Source organism: Nasonia vitripennis (assembly GCF_009193385.2).
Source record: "Nasonia vitripennis strain AsymCx chromosome 2 unlocalized genomic scaffold, Nvit_psr_1.1 chr2_random0005, whole genome shotgun sequence".
NCBI lineage: Eukaryota > Metazoa > Arthropoda > Insecta > Hymenoptera > Pteromalidae > Nasonia > Nasonia vitripennis.
Window position 1 is genome coordinate 1678816 of NW_022279612.1, and position 20959 is coordinate 1699774.

The window sequence follows — 20959 nt, forward strand, 5'->3', positions numbered from 1 at the left end:
GTGGGAAACCCCTGAATATTTTTTAACCGATAATGGAAAGGAGTTCGACAACCAACACTTGAAGAAAGTGTTGGAAGTCTACGGTGTGAAACATATCACCACTCCGCCTTATCATCCTCAGGCAAATCCCGTCGAGCGTACGAATCGCACGCTTAAAACGATGATCGCGATGTATGTAAAAAACGATCATCGCGACTGGGATTTGCATCTCCACGAGTTTCGTCATGCCATTAACACGGCGACGCAAGCTTCTACTCGAGTCTCTCCTGCGTTTCTCAACTACGGGCGACATCCTCGTCCGGTGTTGAGTTTGCGACGGGAGATCGAGGGAGGAAAACCCGTGGAAAGAGGGGAGCCAGATAAGTGGGTGGACAGGATGAAGAGATTAGATATGCTGCGAGAATTGGTGGGGAAATACACGAGCGCTGCAACCGAAAAACAAGAACGCGTTTATAACAAGGGGCGGAAAAATGCGCGATTTCAAGTAGGAGATGAGGTCATGCGAAAGACCCATGTCCTATCCGACGCAGCCAAGAGTGTTTCTAAAAAACTAGCTCCGCACTGGGAAGGCCCGTATGAGATTGTCGAGGTTAAATCCCCGATAGTCTATGTACTAGGCTACAGTGACGGAAAATCGCGACGGTTGACAAAGGCTTACGTGGATGAACTTAAGCGCTGGGTCCCGCCGCGAAAGGCTAAGCAAAAATACTAATTCATTTGTGTTTTTAGGATGAAACGAGTAGAGGACGAGAGAGAGACGGTGCCGACAGGCCCGCCACCGACCAACATTGCACCGCCACGACCGACGTTCGCCCAGGTAGCAAGATCACCAGCTAGACTGCCAACGCCAGCAACGTCGTCAACGCCTCTGCAGGGTTCAGGGGCGGGGATAACCAGCTTGAGGATCGGCGCGACCACACCAAGGCTGCGCCTGCGCCAATCCACAGCTGGTCTGATGACGAGGCCAGAGAGCAGCCAGCAGCGAAATGGGAGCAACGAGGAGAGGCCAAGGACAGAGACGATCACAAGATTAAGCCAGGCGATCTCGACAGGGGCAATTCCCCGGCGTATGGGCTTAGTCAGAGAGGAGGTTGCGAGAGAGGAGGAGAGTGGGATTCGGATGGAGAGGCAAAAGCCATCCGCCGAATCACGAGGGAAAGAGAGCTCGGAGGCAGAGGAAAGCAGACGGGCGCAGAGGGAGTTGGAGTTATACGTCGCCAAATCCCCTGTTGTTCCCGCTGCCGCCCCTACTCCGAGGGGCCAGACTAGAGTAAACTCGGGAGGGGGTCCACCGACGAAGAAGAGCAGGAAGAACAAGAAGAAGAAGAGCAAAAATCCTCCTCAGCTCACAAAGGAAGATTATGTCTCGGCATATCTGTCCAGCTCGGACGACGATGAGCCGGGTTCGCCGATCAGAGGATTCTTCGGCGGTGTCTACTCTGGGACGGCCGAGATAGACTGGGATAACTGGTCCCCGACCCGTCATCCAGAGGAAGTAAACCAGACACCGGAAAACAACGAAGACGAGAGGAGGAGAGGAGAGGAGCGACAAGAAGAGGAAGAGAGAAATCGGCGAGAAGAAATGGAGCAGAGAGGAAAAGAGGCCCGAGAACGAGAAGAAGAGCGGCGAGCCCGAGAGGAGGAACAGCGACTACGCGAGGCCCACGACGATGAAAAGCGGCTCAGAGCAGAGCGAGCCGCTGCCGCAGCAGAGGAGAGAAAGAGAAAGAGCGAGAAGGAGAAGAAGGTGAGAGAGGAAGCTGAGCGTTGCCATCAAGAGGAGCAGCGGACACGAGACGAAGCTGCCTCCATGCTCGTCGACCAGGAGCAGATGGAAGCAGATCCACCAGCATCTGCTGCAACCCCGGAGAACGACATGAGCCGGGAGGAGGCTGTAGCAGCAAGGAACGCACGACGCAACACAGCCAGAGCCGCCCGAAGAAGAGAAGCGAGGCGTATTCAGAGAGAGACGAGAGAGGAGACTGAGGCCTGCCTACCAGCCCGAGACCAACCAGTCCCAGTGGCGAGGACAGCGGCCAACGGCTCCGACGAGAGAGGTAGAGAGAGAGAGAGAAGAGACGCGAGGAACGTCATCGAAGATCGCTCGGCGGATTGAACAAGGAGCCGCTCCTCCAACCGCAGGACCCTGCCTGTAAAGGAAAGGGGAGCGTGGTTCGGAGGACTCCGACCGATTCCAACAAACCCGACGATCGACCCGGCCCCGTACAGTTGTTTTAACTGTTGGCAGCCGGGCCATGGTGTTACCACATGTACTAAAGGGATCACCCGTGACTTCTGCGGTAACTGCGGGAGACACGGAGTCCAGGTGACCAGCTGTCCGCGGTGCGCCGAGGCCTTTCGGAGCCGCCAACAGCGAGGAGGAGGTTACGTTCCTATCGAAACGGCCAGTGGCGTCAACTTCGCCGAAGAGAACTGGGACGAACCCGATAGCTGTCAGCGAGAGGAACCGGAGAGACGGGACCATCGCCACCGAGAAGAACGAGAGGCTCGTCAGCGTCAAGAGAGAGAAGAGAGAGAGGAACGAGAAGCGAACGATCGCCGCATACGAGAGGAAAGGCAGCAGCAGGAAGCGACGTATCGGAACGAGGTCGAAGGGCTGGTGACACGAGAGCTGTATCAACAGCTATACCAACAGCAGGAGAGGGAGCGTCTCCGCTGTCTCAGCCCAGAAGTGGACACCCCGAATCGCTCGATCCACGTCGTCAGGGAGGTCCCTAACTATAACCAGCAAGAGGAGAGGAACATCCTCCTTCAAATCTTGCGAGGCTTAGAAGGAGTATCACCTGAGACGAGAGAACTCGTCCTTCGGCGCATTTACGGAGGACGGTGGGAGGATTGAGCAGAATAGAGAGAGAGAGAGAGAGAGCCAGAGAGAGAGGAGTGCCACGAGAAAGACAAGAGGGAAGAGAAGTCGGGGTTGCGGTTGTGCTCCAAACGCAACCCCGGGGCGAGTGGGAGGATGTAGGGTGGCCCCCACCGCCCAACTTAAAACCCACTCCAATGGGAATGAGTTGGACGGTCCTCTTCCTGGACCTACGATGGGGTCCGTCTCTCCTGGGGGTAGCTAAGTGAAGGGAGGGGGATTGCGACGTTGTACCTCGCAGCCGAGCAAATCGCGCTTTGCTGTTTGCGCGGCAACCTCACTCGATGCGAGGAAGAAAAGACGATCGGTTCCCGCGAGGCCCGCGTTTTCTCGGACGCGAACTACGTCCCGGGAATTCGTGGAATTCGCTGGCCGACGTACCCAAGGGGGGAGCTCGCCGGTTCGAGCTGGCGCGAAACGAGCAGCCAATTAGCACGTCTCGCGCCTCGCGCAGCCAATCGGGCTACGTTATCAGCCGGGCCCGACGGACGACGGCGAGACGCCGAGCGCGCGCGGCGGAGCGGCTCGGCAGTTCCTTTCCGAGCCTTGTCGATAACACTTCGAAGTGACGAGAGCACGCGAGAGGGAATCACGAAGAGAGTGAGAGTGAGAGATAGAGAGCAGCAGCGCCACGACCTGGACCATCGCCCCGAGGAAGAGATCCCTCCCCGGAGACGACTATCCAGCCGTTCAGCCAGAGGAAGGAAGCCGGAACGGGAGCCAGGCCTTCATTCCCCTGTCTGCAGAGAGAGAGAGAGAGAGAGAGAGAGAAAGTCGCGAGTGTGTACGAGAAAGAGTGAGTGAGACGAGAGAGCGGTGTACGGTGCGGGCGTACACCTCGACGTCGTCTACGCGGGGCATCGGGCCAGTGTACACGAGAGCGGGAAAAGAAGAGAACAGCGTAGCGTAGAAGGATCGCGGGAGAGTGTGTGTGTGCGAGAGCGAGAGAGAGAGAAGCATCGGGGCGTTCGAGAAGTCCTCGCTGCTCGGTAGCAGCAGGTCGGGCTTGCTGCCAACGCGCGGCAAAGTCGGTGCGCGCGAGCATCGAGAAGAGCGGGAGAGAGTAGAGAAGGAAGGGGACAACCGATAGCTACGCCGGCGTCGGTTTAGGCCTCGCCAGGCCGGGACCGCCGGCGCGAGCTGTTAGTGAGCGCGCCGATACGTGTGTGCGTGCTCGAGAGTAGAGAGGGGGGGCCGCGTTGGTTCGGCCGACAACGCTGCCGTGAGCGCGCGCTGTGCTCGCGAGTATCCGTGCGGGAGAGAGAGAGAGAGAGAGAACGAGAGAGAGAACGAGCGCGCCGGCCGTATCGCTACTCGAGCGGGTCGCGCCGAGCCGAAATTCGGAAGCGGGAGAGAGAGAGCGCAGACGGGTCAGACTGCGCGACGTCAGAGGCGAGAGACTCGAGGCGTGCGCGCGTATATGAGAGTAGAGGTGTGACGGCGAGCCCTGCGTGGCTATTGTGTGTGGGCGGCTACGGCCACCACGCTGTAAGGAAGGGCTGGGATAAATATACGTGCAATACAAGTTAATAAATTGTGTGATTACTTCCTCCTTCTTTCCTCCACGTTCTCCCAAACGTCGGCGATTACATTAAATCCCGAGATTAACGAAAAATCTTGGCGCGTACGAGGCGTCAAGTGTTGCGCACCTGTGTTGGGAGGCACAGCGTCGCAAATTTTACTTACTTGGGTTTAACTACTTGGGCTGGAAACTCTGCTGTTGTGCTGTAGTCAGGCTTATACAGGATGGATATATTCAATAGAAAACACTTGTAGTTGATTGACTTTCACGATTTATTCCAGATAAACTTCTATAGGTATAGGGCGACTTAAACCCGGATAACTCTTTTTTCACTTAAAAATTCCAACTTATTTACTGTAAAATTTCAAGAATAGTTTTCTTTTATTAATTATTATTGTTTAAAATCATTAAATGTTTTCATCTTTACTGTTTTATATTTAAATTACTAAATATGCTGGAATTTTATTTAGATATTTAAAAATCTTGTAAATATCATTTTACATAACATTCATTAAAAACATCAGTTGATTTTAATACAATTTTACTCTATCAATACATCGTATATGCAGAATAATATAATCGGAGTTTTAACATTAGTCTCAAATATCTATAAACTAACAATTTTCATAAAAAATATAAATTTTGTATACCTATGTTGTATACGTAGAATAACATTATAGGGATTTTATATAATAGATTTCTTTTATAGTGATGTTAATGAAAATAAAGATATACTAGCCTTAGATTGTGTCTGAATTTTCGGTATTGTGATTTTACTTGTATAGGTATTTGCATGTGGTGGGCGTGAACGAATAGGTGGTGGCATTGGGGCGGATATTGGAGCGGTAATCTTCATTTCTTATAATTCTGTCTCTTCATAAACTCTGTTCTTCTTTTTATTCGTATGAATCTGGTCTTTTATGCTGCTTGTATTTTCCAGTGTTGGCAATAAATGCGTTACTGCGCTGAAAATGGCTCCACATAGATGTATTGACAATCCAAAAATCGTGTGTAACGTGTAGCCTCTAATAATGGTATCGATGATCAGTTTTCCAATATGCAGGATTATAAGTATCATGATAAACACAGATGAAAGTGACCCACATGTGATCAGTTTTTCAATAAGCATGTGCCCATTTCTTATTGTATTTTCAGAAAATATGTTTTCAGATGTTTTTTCTCCTGCCATTTCTCTGGCAATCATATTTAAAAGTGATGCCTTCTCTATTGGAAAAATTAATTGCTGTTGTAATTGGTCCAACTCTTCTTGAGAATATACTCCACTCGTTGCCAGTGTTTCGACAGACTCAAATGTCCATCCAATCTTCGTGTTTGTAGGTACTATTGAGTTAAAATTTACTTGAACTCCCTTCTTCATCAGAATATGTGTTTTTGGCGTTAAGAACCAGGTTTCATTTCCTGAAAAAACTAGCAATTGATTGTAGCATTCCTTTAGATGCAAAATTTTTACTGTTTTTAGTACACATTTTATTAAATGTACCCTTTCTCCTGCAATTTTTGCTATGTATCCAGGTTTGTTTCATAATACTATAGGCAAATTCATCCGGGGAAAGAGAGGTTATGGGTAAGGAATTTTGCATCACCTTTCTTTAAATTTCACATTTTTCCGTTATTAAATTAAAATATAAATTACTTAGTTGCTTCCCTAAATGCTTTTCTACATATACAAATTTCGAATTAACATATGTAAATAAATCTAAGTTTACGCTATTTATATTACTAATTTTATAGTTTTGAAAATGATACGCATTTAAATAAAACTCTTTTCTATGATTAGTAATTTTGGATATTCTGTACGTATAAATTCTCTATTACAACGCATAATTTTATCCTTAATAGCTAAAGCAAATGTTACTTCATTTGAATTTAATGCGTAAACAATTTCATGATTAGTATCGCTAAAATATTTTGTTGCTATCCCTTTGAAAAGAATATCAAAAGAGTTTGTAAAACATTCCCCTTGCGGTAAAACTTCCCAAAACGTGTGTCCTCCTTCTATATCTATACAATGTTTTTTCAGAAAATTTGCACACCGTTCCTGAGCTTAATCTTAATTTATCATTTTTTAAACTAACCTTAGCACTATTTTGAATTAAGGTTATTTTAATTAAGCCATGAACAAATACCTTATTCCAGGATCCAAAACTATCAGCATAAGATGCACCTGAGCAAGAGTTGCCCTCTGCCGGCAAAATCTATCCCTTTTGTAATTGTTGAATTTACCTTCAAATTTGCTATTGTGTGAATATTATCATACTTAAAAATTCCCGTATCATGCATAAGTTTACATTGTTCATGACTTATTTCATAAATATACCCCTGTTCTGCTTCATAACGGAAACAGGTTTGCATCCATTCCCATAGCTCACTCGACTAAGCTGAAAGAGACATTTGAAAATTTAGAAATTGTATTGGAAAAAATAAAGTACTTGGAACATCAATGGAAAATGTGTGGTGATCTTAAAATTGCAACCATGATCTTAGGACAACAATAAGGTTTTACTAAAAATCCCTGCTTCTTGTGTTTATGGGATAGTAGAGACAGGGTAAATCACTACGTTAAAAAAGTATGGCCAACTAGAACACATTTTGAAACAGGATCGAGGAACATTATACGTACGCCATTGATTGACCCATCAAACTATCTGCTACCACCACTTCATATCAAACTTGGCGTCAAAGCTCTGGATAAAGATGGCGATTGTTTCCAGTATTTGGGAGAAAAGTTTCCCGTAATAAGTGAAGCTAAATTAAAAGAAGTTATTTTTGATGGTCCTCAAATTCGTACTCTATTTGAAGACGAAACATTTATCACAAAAATAAACGCACAGAAAAAGCTGCATGGCAAAGTTTTAAAACTGTTCGTGAGAACTTCTTAGGAAATAAAAAGAGTGAGAACTATCAGGAATTGGTTGAACAAATGTTGGAGAATTTCAAAAATTTGGGTTGCTTGATGAGTTATAAAATGCATTTCTTACATTCCCATCTTGATTACTTCCCTCTTAATCTAGGAGATGTCAGTGAAGAACAGGGAGAACGATTTCATCAAGATATAAGTGTAATGGAGAATCGATACCAAGGAAGATGGAATGTCAACATGATGGCAGATTTTTGCTGGACACTGAAGAGGACATTAAAACAAATAACAAAAAGAGAAAAAGAAACCCATTGCGGTCATTTGAAATAAAAAGAGTTCGTTACAAGAGAAAAAAGGAGTAAAGAAAGACATTCAGAATTACTAAGCTAGTGGAAAAAAGCAAAATAAGAAAAAAATATAAACGAAAGCAACTTTTCTCTGTACACAAGGAAGATATTATGTGATTAAATAAGATTTTTTACAATTTTTCGGTATCTTTTTCCATTTTTGGAAAGTTTTGATATGACATTTTAATCGGTTTAAACTGTTTCTTCTCAGTTTGACCTTGAACTGACCTTGACCCTGACGTGATGGGGCCAAACTGATTCCGGATTCGGATCCAGCGACCGAAAAAACATAAATGTATGGCATTTTTATTTCTTTTAATCATTTCTTCTCAGTTTGACCTTGAACTGACCTTGCACCTGACGAGAAGGGGCAAAACTGATTCCGGATTTGGATTCAGCGACCAAATAAACATAAATATATGGCATTTTAATTTTTTTAAACCTTTTCTTCTTAATTTGACCTCCAACTGACCTTGACCCTGACGTGGGGCCTAACTGACCTTATATTCGAATTCAGCGACCCGAAAAACATAAAGATAGATAGGTCTGATTTCTCGCGCATACAACTTTTTTAATTTTGTGTGCCGGTGTAATTTACAAAACCTAAAAACTGTCTAACCTTTTTAATGTTATTGGGAATTGGGAATTTCTTTACTGCTTTTATTTTGTTTTCATCTGGTTTTATACCTGCTTCACTAATAACATGCCCTAAAAAACACACTTCTGTCTTGCTAAATTCACATTTTTCCGGCTCTAATTTGAGCCCTGCTTCTATTAATGCTTGAGCTATTAGACCGAATCTTTCCTCTAATTCTTCAATCGTGTCACCGAAAATAATGATGTCAATATAATTAAAACATATTTTATCGATATATTTGGCTAAAACTTTATTTATAACCCGCTGAAAAGTCCGGGCTGAGTTTTTAAGACCGAACTGTAGGACGACAAATTCAAATCTTCCTAATGGATGTAAGCTAAATGCAGTTTTGTGAATATCCGAATGTATCATCTTTACTTGATGAAAGCCAGATTTTAAATCTAATACATCAAAATATTTCCTCTTTCTAATTAAGTCTAAAATTTCATTAATATTGGGAAGTAAATATGGATCGGCTATAGTCACCTCATTCAAGGCTCTATAATCTATCACCAATCTATATCTTTTCTCTCCTGGGATTAGGTCCTTCTTCGGGACTACTAACGCTGGCCCATTGAACGCACTTTTTGTTTCTCTGATTGCTTTCGTTTCTTGTAATTTGCCCATTTCTTTTAAAGCTATTCCCTTATATTTGTGTGCTAATGGATACTGCTTCACGTATACTGGCTTGTCAGAAGTTAAGTTGATTTTATGTTGTTCTACTTTACATGTACCTAATTTATCGCCCTCTATCCAAAAAACATCCGGATATTGGTTTATCATTCGCTCGATTTTTTCGTCGTTTCTTTTACCTCCGTTTTTTAATTGCAATTTCTTTCGCAATATTTCCTTCCGACTCGGTTTTCTGGTTTTATTATCTTGGTTTTAATTTAAAATTTCAGTATCTATATTTAGAATTAATTTCTCATCAATATTAAGTTCTTCTACTACTTGAGCCCCTTGTGGTATATAATCGATGTCTATTGAAACGTATTGATATTTTTTTTCTTTAAAAATTATTTTTTTTTTATCTGCTTTAGATAGTTTTACATTATTTTCCTTCATAATAGTTAATATTTCCTTATAATTCAGCCTTTTGGTATGGGTTGGTGCTTCTTCAGGCGTTACTTGCTCTTGTAATACTGTATTTACGTCAAGTATAAAATTTTCTATATTTTTATCATCATTTTTCAAAAAATTTTCCAAGTTCCTATGCTTGTTTTCATTTATCTTTTTTGGTTGTAAACTTTGTAATTCTTATTTGTCATTTATTTCATGGATTTCCGATACTGTGTTTAAAATGGCGAAAACATCATTATTAAATGTGTTTTCTGTGACACTATCATTTTCTAGTAATGGTTCTGCGTAATTTATCTCAGTATTCTGTTTTTCGTGTGATTATTCAGTTTGCTTTATCTCATCCTCTATGTCACTGAGTTTGCTAGTCCTACTCTCTTCACAAATCTCTTGATTTGCTTCATCTTGCATTCTGATTTTCTCAATATTATTCTCATGATCCGTTTCTTTTAAAATATTTTGTTGTTCTATATTATATGCATCATTGTCGCGAATAATTTCTTTTAAAATTATATTCAGAGTTTCTTTTTGGCTTAACTTCATTCCGGTTTTTGTAATCGGACCTCTCTGTAATTTTAATTTTACATTATTGACCTCTAAGTACCCTTCATCTAAACGTAGTTTACTTCCTCTTAACAATTTAATTCCCAGTATTCCATCATATGGAATCACAAAATCATTAGGTGCTACATGAAAATCAAAATATTTACCATTTATAGGTAGTTCTACTGTACCTAATATTTTTATAGAATTATTTGCGATGCCGGATAATAATATTTTTTTATCTTGCAGTTGTGTTTCTATAGGAATTTGATTTTGTTTTATTATATTTATTTGTGCTCCACTATCGACAAGTAAATTGCATAAATTTTTAGAATAGGGATTTATTATCTCAACATATTTTAATAAATCATTTAATTTTAAATGATATATTTCTAGTTTGATTTCTTTTTCCTCGAGCAATTGAACCTCCTGCTGATCATGATCTTCATAATTTGCCCTGTTCTGATTCTGTGATGTTGTTATGATATTTGTTTTAACCGTGTTTTCTGTATTGCTGAGTGGATTTATGTTGTAACTTCTCAGCCACTCGGTCCGAGAAGGCTATATTCGTTTCCCGACTCTACGCTCTGCTGGTTTTGTAATCGGAAACATTCTTCTGTCATATGGTTTGTATTTTGGCAGAGACTGCAAAATTTGCTCGTACGCATTACCAATGATTTTACTTCGGTACAATTTTTTATGTTATGACCGCTTTTGTTACAATATGTGCAGTTTTCCTCTCTTCTAGCAAAATTTTCTAAATTCTTCAATTTTCTACACTTATATACAGGGTGACTACGCATTTCGCAATAATCACACTTTATTTAGCTATTATTTGTATTTTGAAAATTAGATTTTGATTGTTATAGTTGCTATATTTTCTAAAGTTATTAGAGTTACTAAAATTTTGATATTTATTATTTGAATTGTTAAAACTTTGCTGTTTATTACCTATTTCCCAGTTGAAAGAACCGAATAAAATCCAATAAAAAAAATTTTTAATCAGATATTGTAAGTTTTTGCACTAGCAAAAACATATTAAATACAAAAAAATATACCTATTCATTGGATCGTATACGCACCATACTATACATTTTTTATCAGCATTCATTTTGATCTGCAAATGAAGTATAAAAATTAATACTTATATATTTTTTAACAAAAATATAATATCGTAAGTCATAATATAAAACCAATACGATCTTTAAAACATAAAATAAATAGCAATCCTTATCAGTATTCAATAGATTTAGCAAATGACTAATAATAACTATATCGTATTGTATTTTTATATGTATTTATAAGAACAAACGTATTAAATATGTATGGTTTTTTTGTTGTTCATAAGTATATTAATTACTGTGGAATTGGACCTTTAATTTGTATCGTTTTAATCAGAATAGAACATTTAAAAAGGAATCAGTAGTAATAACTAATATTAGATCCAATGGTATTTTTTGGTGCCTATTTAACAGAAATAATGAGTATATACATGATTTTGTTCCATAAGAAGGAGTAAGATATTACAGATACTTTTGATTGTTCTTGCTATTAGTAATATTGCTCTTTTCTGGAAAGCAAGAGATTTATTTCACCAGTATTTATCAGAATAAAACATTGAATATTCGATATTCTTAGTATGAATTTATAAGGTTTATATGGTTATTTATTGGGGAATCAGCAGTTTTTCCGATTGCTTACGAAATGGAAATAATGACTATATACATGATTCTGTCAAATGAGGAGTGAGATACTTCTGATTGTCTTGATTCTTAGTATTCTTGTTCTTTTCCGGATAAGCAAATGATAAATTCTACCAGTTTTTATCTGAATAAAACACTGAATATTCGATATTCTTAGTATGAATTTATAAGGTTTATTTGGTTAATTTTTTTGGGAATCAGCAGCGGTTTTTCCGATTACTTACTTATATATTACTCATTATATATACTTAATGGAAATAATGAGTATATAGATGCTTCTGTTTCATGAGAAAGAGTGAGAGATTTCTGATTGTCTTGATTATTAGTAATCTTGTTCTTTTCCGGATAAGAAAATTATCAATTTTACCAGTTTTTATCTGAATAAAACACTGAATATTCGATATTCTTAGTATGAATTTATAAGGTTTATTTGGTTAATTTTTTTGGGAATCAGCAGCGGTTTTTCCGATTACTTACGTAATGGAAATAATGAGTATATACGTGCTTCTGTTTCATGAGAAAGAGTGAGAGATTTCTGATTGTCTTGATTATTAGTAATCTTGTTCTTTTCCGGATAAGCAAATTATCAATTTTACCAGTTTTTATCTGAATAAAACATTGAATATTCGATATTCTTTGGGGGAATCTGCAATCTCTCCTATTTTCTACGCAATGGAAATAATGAGTATATACGTGATAGTGTTTCATGGGAAGAAGTTTGATTTTACAGAAACTTCTGATGGACCTTAACAAAAGTGTAGAATTTGTGTTTTCTCGTCAATTTACCGACACTTTACTCATTAATATAAAAGTATTCGTTAATTGAAAATTCATTTTTCGTAATTAGTTGTGAAATAAGAAAGAGTAAAACTTTAAAATTAAAGAGTGTTCAGGTGATGATTTATTCTTTTTATCTTTTTATAAATAAAACATCCTTACCGTCATCAAATAATATAATAATTTAGAAACGTACATAACTTACTTATGTAAATACAAACAATACTTAAATTTTACTTATTATTAGAATCGGATTCACTATTGTCTTCACTATCCTCGTCATCGGGGTTTTCATCATCATCACTGCCGTTTTCATCATCATCATTGCTATTTTCATCATCATCATCATCATTGCTCCTTTCATCATCCTCATTTCTTAACCTTGCTTCAGGTTGATTTTTATTATTCAAATTGACAGTTACTTCTGTCTCTACATTTGCAAGTGCATTATTGCTTGCCCCTTCTGGATCGCAAATTTTCTTTTTACTTTTACGATTCATATCGGCTATTTTACTAGCGATATGTTCGCCTGTAGATTTAACTTCTTGCGAAACTCTTACTGGATCCAATTTTACTTCCACTACCAAATAATATTGAAATATACCTGCAATGATATGTTATATTCAATATATTATATAATGTATTAGGGACTTCAGATGCGCTTCTCGCGTTCCTGTCGTATTTTATCAATTTTTAATTTTTGAGGTTACGAAATCATACATAGGTAAAGATCGGGCGCGAAAACGAACAGTCTATCAGAGAACGAATAAAAAGTAGTAGCATTATAAACATGTAGAATTATAAAACGATGTCACGACGATAATGAGCGTGTGTACATACATTTAAAAAGTTATGTACTTCATTCAGTCCGCTTACACAACGATGCGACGCGACGTACTGATCGTGTGAGTTATCTGATTGGCCAATCGAATGGGCCAGTTAAACAACGAGCCAAGACAGGAATAGATCAATTACAATGTCTTTTTTAGAATAGAATATAAATGTTGGTGAATACTATTTTACACGTTAGTATAGATACACGTGCGTGCACAGACTCACATAGACATTTTTTTAGAAACAATAAGAAATCTAAGTGGATGTAAATTTCTAAAAAAAAATAGTCACATCGCAAAATATACTTGGGGTAATTTGTATTTACATTGATATACGTTTCCGATTTTCACGAGGACAAAATTAAATATAAATTCATCAAGGATTCACATAAATACGTATCCATCTCAACTTCTAAAGGTTAATTTATTTTATTTTAGTTGATATTTACCTATAACAGCTCCTAACAACTTGGGATCAAGTTTTGGCTTTGCCGGAGCTTTGGTCCTTCCAGACTGTCTACCAGTAACCGAACTGTTTTTCAAAGTTTCACTGCCAAAGATAGTTTCAGCTATATGGCGTACAAATCCAGAATATTCTGAGCCTTTTTTATTTTTTTTTACTGTATGTATACAGTTTATTCTTTGCATTATTATAGTCGATTTTTGATATATAAACTCCGTTTCCGCAATGAATCTAGCAATAAAAGAAAGTTTGTAAAGCAAAATGAATGTAAGATTTCGTATAATTAAGTTAGAATAACATATTTTACTGCGTGAAATAGATAGTTGAAAGAAAATACAATGCGGCGGAGCGAGGCTGTGAAGTCGGCAATCTTCTCAGCAGAGCCGTCCCCAGCGGCTTGATACAGCGGGTTCTCTATGACGGTCTCGCATTCAACCAGCTCGACCGTCGGAGTAGGAATAACTATATCTTCCTCGCTGATGTTTATACATTCAGCGTAAATCCGACCGTTCCTACTTTCGGCAAGAAAATTTCCGAATAATAAATTCGGGTGTAAATCGGTCATCGGTACCCATCCCGCTTCTAAGTCGTCATTGCTGACACGTGCGCTGATTACCATTTTTACCCTGGGGGGAATCGCGATACGCTCCTCGGACTCAAACGGCATAACTCTGTCGCCTAGCTTCAGAGTTTTGCTGGCCGCGTCGACGCACCCATTATGCGCGTTGATGACGTCCCAGCCGATAATACCTGTATTTTCTATAGGGAAATCATTCGGCACAACCTGGACGTCACATTGCAAGCCCTGTAGCTGAATAACAGCTTGTCCGAGAGTGTAAGACGTTCCGGGGGTTACTCCCTGCAGCCTAATAATTTTCTGCTTATCTATGGGATAACCGGGGGCCAAGTGGCCAATCTTTACGATCGAAATATCCGCGCCGGAGTCAGCGTAGAATTTGCCCGACCTGTCACGTAATTGGGGACAGTTGACCGATACGATAGGAGGTTGCCTACCCGCTGTGAGGAATCTTATTGTTGCTGAGTTTTTATCTGAGATTGCCGCTTCTATGCCTGATTTTTCACGCTCGACGCTTGGGGGGGGGGGGGGGGGGCGGCGAGCGTGTATCTAGTTTAAATTCACGCTAACGTTAGAATTATTGCCGCGGTTCTCATTGAGATTATCGCTGTCGCGATTGCTATCGCTCCGATTGCTATTATTATTCTTGTAGTATCTACGGTTACTATTTCTTCCGCGGTAGCCCTTGTTGTTATTGTACTCGTTTTTTGAGTTATTACCGGAGTTCTCGCTTTTGCCATTCTGCGCGTTGCCCTGGTTATTGTCCTTATTATTGGACGCTCTCCCGGACTTCCCGTTATTATCACGGCTGGGGTGCACGATTATTTTCCTAGCTGCGTGTTTAATCAAAATACGGCATTTCGCCAGGCCATGCCCCGGTATATCGCAATAAGGGCAGTGCTCCACGCTCTGCTCCGCGTTTTCTGGCGTTTCGCCCGATTTTCCTGCGTCTGGGCCCGATACCGACTCGCTGAGTGGCTCGGTCTCATCGGCTACCACTCGACGTACTTGAGCGGCCGGTTTCGAGGCAGAAAGACCCGTGCTGCCCGCGTATCTAGCGCTCTGCTTCCCCTCAAACTCGATAGCCGAGGTCATTGCCGCGGTTAAATTTTTAGGGTTTATACTGCGTACCTGATGATCTAGCGGCGCTCGCAACCCGAATAGGAACTGCTCTAACACGTCCTCTTTCGCGCGGTGCCTTCTGGCTTTTCTATCAGCTCGTGACAACTCTGGGGCAGAATCAATTATCGTCATTAATCGATTGTAGAGCTTTTCTACCCGTATGCCGTACTCGGCTACCGACTCGTTCGACCCCTGCCTGACTAGTCTAAGCTGGGTATTAATTTGGTCCGCGATTCCTCTGTTTGCAAAGTGCAGCGTGAGATCGTGCAAGAGCTTCTCAACCGACTTGTATTTCGCGGTTCTAGCACGGTACCCTTCCGTCGCTTTGCCCTTAAGCCTATTGGCGATATGGAGAAGCATATACTTCTCTTGCTTCGGTCCATAGGATCTAATAACTTCGCGAACCGCGTTACAAAATTGAAATAAATTGTCGGGGTCTCCATCGAAAAATGGGATGAATGCCGCAGCCTGGTGAAACGGCATCTTATACTCCCGGTTGTAGCAGTCGAACTCGCTCCCGTCTCTTTTTGCCGGACGCTTGCGGCGTGAATGTTTCGCCTTGCGTCCACGCTTATCGGATCGCTCTTGCTCGACTCATTGTCCGAGGAACGGCGCCTGTCTTTATCTTTACGCCTGCGACGGGGAGTTTTGTGATCAATTGATTCGTCGCGGTTGCCGTCGCGTTGATCCCAGCGATTATGCTTGTGACGGCGCGCTTTCTTTATCCAGGACGATACGGATGGTGCCGAATCCGCACTATCGCTGGATTCGGAGCTCAGCTCGCTTTCCGACTCGCTAGAGTACTCAGAGTCCCAGCCGCTCTCTGAACTGGACTCCGATTCGGAGTCGAAGTCTGACCAGGGGTGCTTCGCGGCCGATTTCTTGCGACGAGATGCCTCTCGGTGCGAGTGCTTACGCCCGCTGCCGCTACGTCTAGACCCGCGCGAGTCAGAGTTGGAATCCCTAAAACTAGCTGATTTTTGGACTGCGCGTCCCGGGGATCGTTTGCGCGGCGTGCCCTCCTTGCCGCGCCGACTAGTTACATTGTCAGACGTTCCCTTCGATTTGAGCGTCTTGCCGCGGCCAAGGCCACTACGGTCACTGTCCGACGAACGTCCAAGCCCGAATTCATCTGCTGAGGCCATTACTTGCTCAACTATCCTTCGCACCCGGTCCTGCATAATTCCGCGCTTACGCTCAGAATCGCTCTCGTGGTACTGTTCAACATGTACAACACGCTTCTCCGGCCTATCCCTTTCGAAATTCAGCTCTGCCGATTTTCTAATTTTCCGACAGCTGCCGCTACTTCGATCACTGTCCGACGAACTACGGAGTCCGCGCTCATCTTCCAAGGCCCTAACCTGCTCGGCGATTAATCGACCTTGATTTTCAACGGCCCTGAGTCTATATTCGGAGTCGCTCTCTTACCGAAGCTGCGGTTCGATTTCCCGGGTTCCCTGAAACGGTGTGCGGCCGGCACATGTTCGCTAAATAAGCAATCACGCGGGCTGTTAATGACTCGTGGATTAAGCGCGCCAGGTCTTCTTTTCCCCGCGAGCGTCGGCGGACTGCGTAAATACTCGGTCGCGATAGCTGGCGGGCTGCGTATGCGTTCGGACGCGTTGGTAGCCGCCTGTTGAACTCCGTATAACGGGTTCGGTACTCGCTGACGTGCACTTGCCGCTCTCTGGTGTTTTGCCATAAAACTTTGGCTTTTGCCTGCGAGAGCTCTATCTTTATTACCCCGAGCGCCGATATTTTCCCAAACTATATTTTTTATTCCGTGCAAATTGTACACCCCCGCGCGGCATCTCTCGTCTATGGCAAAACGCTCCTTCACTGACAGCGGTACGGCGGACGGGTCACCCAGAATATGCTCGTCGTCGGGCCCCGCACTTAACCTTAACTCCTCGAGTTTACTTTCTATTTTTCGCAAGTCGAACTGACTAGCCTGCACCCCGGTGAACTGAGCGGTAAAATTTGCGTCGATCGACCTGGCCGAGCTGTCTGAGTGAGCACGACGTGAAAATTGTCCTTGCCCTTCCGTAGGCTCTGGAAATTCCAGTGGGTGTGCAGCTGTCGCTTTGCCTTTTAGCAAAGCTTCCTGAGCCTCCGGCCAAGCACTCGTGATTCGCTTCACGCGCCGGTCGGTCTCGGAACCGTCCGTGTCTATTGCCGTCTGGCTGAGGGTTTTTCTGAACGATTTTCCGGAGCGAGGACTCATTTTCCCGTAGACTCTAAACCCTTCGCTGGCATACTTTTTCTGCTTCCTAACGTGCTCCGGGTCGCTCTCCGCGTCTCTCTCTCTTTCTTTCGCGCACCGCGATTGAGCACTGATTTAGCGGCGTCAATTATGCCTGCTGAAGCCATTTTGCCCGAAACGCGCACTGATTTTAAAGAGATATTTTCTTTTTTACGCGAGAGGAGAGAAAAAATAATTGGTCAATCGAGCACAGTTGAAACTATATCGCACTCCCGAAAAGCCAAGCTGTGCGAAAATTCAGGAAATATTGGCAAGAAAAAGTTACATGCTGACGAGAATGAAGCTTATAGCTGCGACGCGTATGTTGGCTGCTGCTGAACGAGACGAATCGCACGCGCCGACGGCTGGTCCGCGCCGGCGACTGTCTGTGCGTGGTGGCTGCTAAGCTGCTCGGCTGGAGGGCAGCTGGCCCGCGACGAAGGCTGCTATCTGGTTCGTTGGCCCAGGCGGGCTTCGGTGGTCCAAATGGACTTAGATGGCTGAGATCAGCTTTGCGGATTCTTCTTATGTGCCGTCGCTTGCTCCCCTTTTGTTGATAAGGCGGATACTGCAGCGAGATCTCGACGGCACTTGGTATATATATATATTTTTAAGCTCTAACAATAGTTGAGCCTCGGCGACCACAAGTGTTGAAAACGACAGGACAGGCGACTCTCTGAACTTCCCTCTTGTATTTCTGTCGGCTGAGTTGCTGCTGCTGGATTCGCTCGACAGTATCACTGCGAAGATGACAACTCTCTCGCTGACTCTTCTCGACAACGTAATTTATGCATCGAGAGAACAAAAAAACGTTGTGATTTCAAAGTCTTAAAACGTTTGAAAACTTCTGCTGCTGCAGAGCCCCACTGTGGGATGCCTGTTGTGACGGATGGATGGATGGTGGGCTCTCCCTGAGAGCAGACGGTTGGCGAGAAGAGGAAGACTTAGTGGTGGTAATGCTCTTTATTCTGCATAGAATGAGAGCTCCGCACTGGGTCATAGTCGCCGGTGATCTGCCCGCTCCGCCGTCGATGCGACCGCTCGACGGCGAGCGATCGCGCGTGCACAGGTGCATACGCTGTACCTCTGCAGCGTGCGAACTCTCGGCAGCGGTGTTCCCTGCTGACGAAGCGCTCTAAGCATCGCCAGCGGCGGTCACCGGAAATGCCACGCGAGATCCTAGAGCTCGTCCGTGACATAACGATTTACAGACAAATTTACGTTCATTGTGTTTTTTTTTTATTACGTAATTTTCAAAGGTAAAATGTAATTTTTCGCGATTGTCCGCGTAGATTTTCTGCGCATAAAATCTAGCCAGATGGAAATTCATGCAAAAAATTTATTCAGAAATCGATGTAGAGTCCATGTGAATCTATGTCCATTCACATAGCGAATATATAGCTAATTACTACGTTACATTACTATCAGATGATCAAGGGTAACAATTACATATTAACCTAGTCTATGTATTGAAAAAGGAAAACATTAACATAAAAGTATTAAAAATTACCTTACCATATTGTCAGTCTTTCGTAGGTACCCTACATCAGCATCTCCTTTGGCAATCTGTTCAAACGGATTAACATCTCGACTAGCTATTAATTGGAAAATAAATTATCCTTCATAAGTCATATAACATGGTGGAGAAACAATTACATAAAATGAAAAATATTTCGATACGATTCAATTGTTTCTAAGGCTTGTGCCAATTTGGATTCTGATACTTTCAATTTCTTTTTCAATTTCTTTACTTCATCTACGTCCTTTTTGTATTTTTTATTTTATGTTTTCGATCTTTTACACTTCCCACAGCTTTAGATAATTTCGGATCTGTTTTTTTTCGGTTCTATTTGAAATTCCTTATTTTCTTTATTAAAATCTTTACGAATATTGATAGAATTATCAAGAATAGTATTAGAGTTTTTTAAAGTTGACAGGTTCTGTTCGTCAGATAATCCGCGATCACGTTGGACGTTCCTTTCATTTTCTATTCCCTGCAGATCGATAAAAAAATTAAATAGATAATTATACATACCTATATGCAAACATTAATTTTCTCGCTAAGGAGGGTGTCCATGCATATGGAAACCTTAACTAACGTATAAATCATAATTTATAGTCTACTTTTGATCAAGAGCTTTCATTTGTATATAAAAATTATTTTGGGAAAAGCAGGGAAAAAACGCAGAGCGTGCGTAAAAGTGCATTTTACGCACACTGTATCGAAAAGTATATTATTAGTACGACATTCCTTTAATCATTCTGTTAATTTTTTAAATACTTACATTCGATGAATGATTCTCCTTTAATACTGGTATACTATCTTTAGAAGAAGTAATACTATTATCAACTTTTGCTAATGTAGCAATATGAACGTCTGGTGAAATAGTATTGTCAACTTGTGGTGACGTAGGAGTGTCAACTTGCGGTGAAATGGTAGTGTCAGCTTCTGTTGACGTAGCACTATCAATTTTTGGTGAAACATCAACACCAACTTTTGAAATCGCAGGTTTACCTTCTGAAATTGAAATAGCAGTGTCGACTTGGAACGATTCATAGCTGTAGCTCCTAGGCATAACGACTTTACTCACTTGCTCATTTAAATCGAGATCGATTAAAATGATTAATATTTGATGGATGTTTTTAAGTCATGACTTTGTTATATTAAGAAGATATTAACTAGTAATAAAAAATGGATATTTTACAGACTACACTTAATCAATTTGAAGCAATAATTGAAATTAAAATATATACTTTGAAAGTAAATAAAACACTGTAAATTGGCCAGTCTTGGTGTATCTATATCAGAAGTGACCAGTTTATGGTGAAATTTCCATCAGGGTGCTCTACAACTACCTAAATCAGCATTGTACAATATTTTATATGAGATTCCGATGTAATTTACAACGATGCATAAATTATAATACAATTTTCTCGAAATTGCGAAAAGTGAATTTAAGTCGTTATTCCTCTAAGCCAAAGAATTCCATATTTGAAATTTTCGTAACTTACTTTTCTTCTTTGGAACGTCATTATTTAAGGGTTTCTGCTTTCTTTTTTTACGTTCTCCTTCAACTTTTGTATCATTATCGGAAGACTTTTTTATTATTTTTTTTTTAACTTATCAGAATACTTTGTTAATTCTAAGACATTTTTTGTTTTTTGTACATCTTGTTCATTATTTTCAATACGTAAGCTCTCATTAGAATGAGGATCTGTATGCTGCATATTTTGGCACTGAAAAAATTGAAAGAGTATTATTGAAGTCATCGCTGTATTGTATACAAAATTATCAGGTGCATTCGGAATCCTTAGGATCTTCGAAACAACTTATGTCTGAACAAATAAAGGTCA

At 41.6% G+C, this 20959-nt stretch overlaps 2 protein-coding genes across 6 annotated transcripts in view; one reads left to right on the forward strand and one right to left on the reverse strand.

The window, feature by feature from the left end:
• LOC107981980 (histone-arginine methyltransferase CARMER) overlaps positions 1 to 20959 on the forward strand; it is a 325591-nt gene that overhangs the window by 238651 nt on the left and 65981 nt on the right. The window lies entirely within an intron of this gene.
• LOC116416454 (pheromone-processing carboxypeptidase KEX1-like) lies at positions 12470 to 19549 on the reverse strand. The gene is made up of 3 exons (XM_031925147.1): positions 19121 to 19549; positions 13651 to 13895; positions 12470 to 12972 (listed from the first exon to the last, which is right to left on the reverse strand). The coding sequence occupies exons 2-3, from the start codon at positions 13847 to 13849 to the stop codon at positions 12602 to 12604; spliced, it is 570 nt and encodes a 189-aa protein (XP_031781007.1). The 5' UTR covers positions 13850 to 13895; positions 19121 to 19549; the 3' UTR covers positions 12470 to 12601.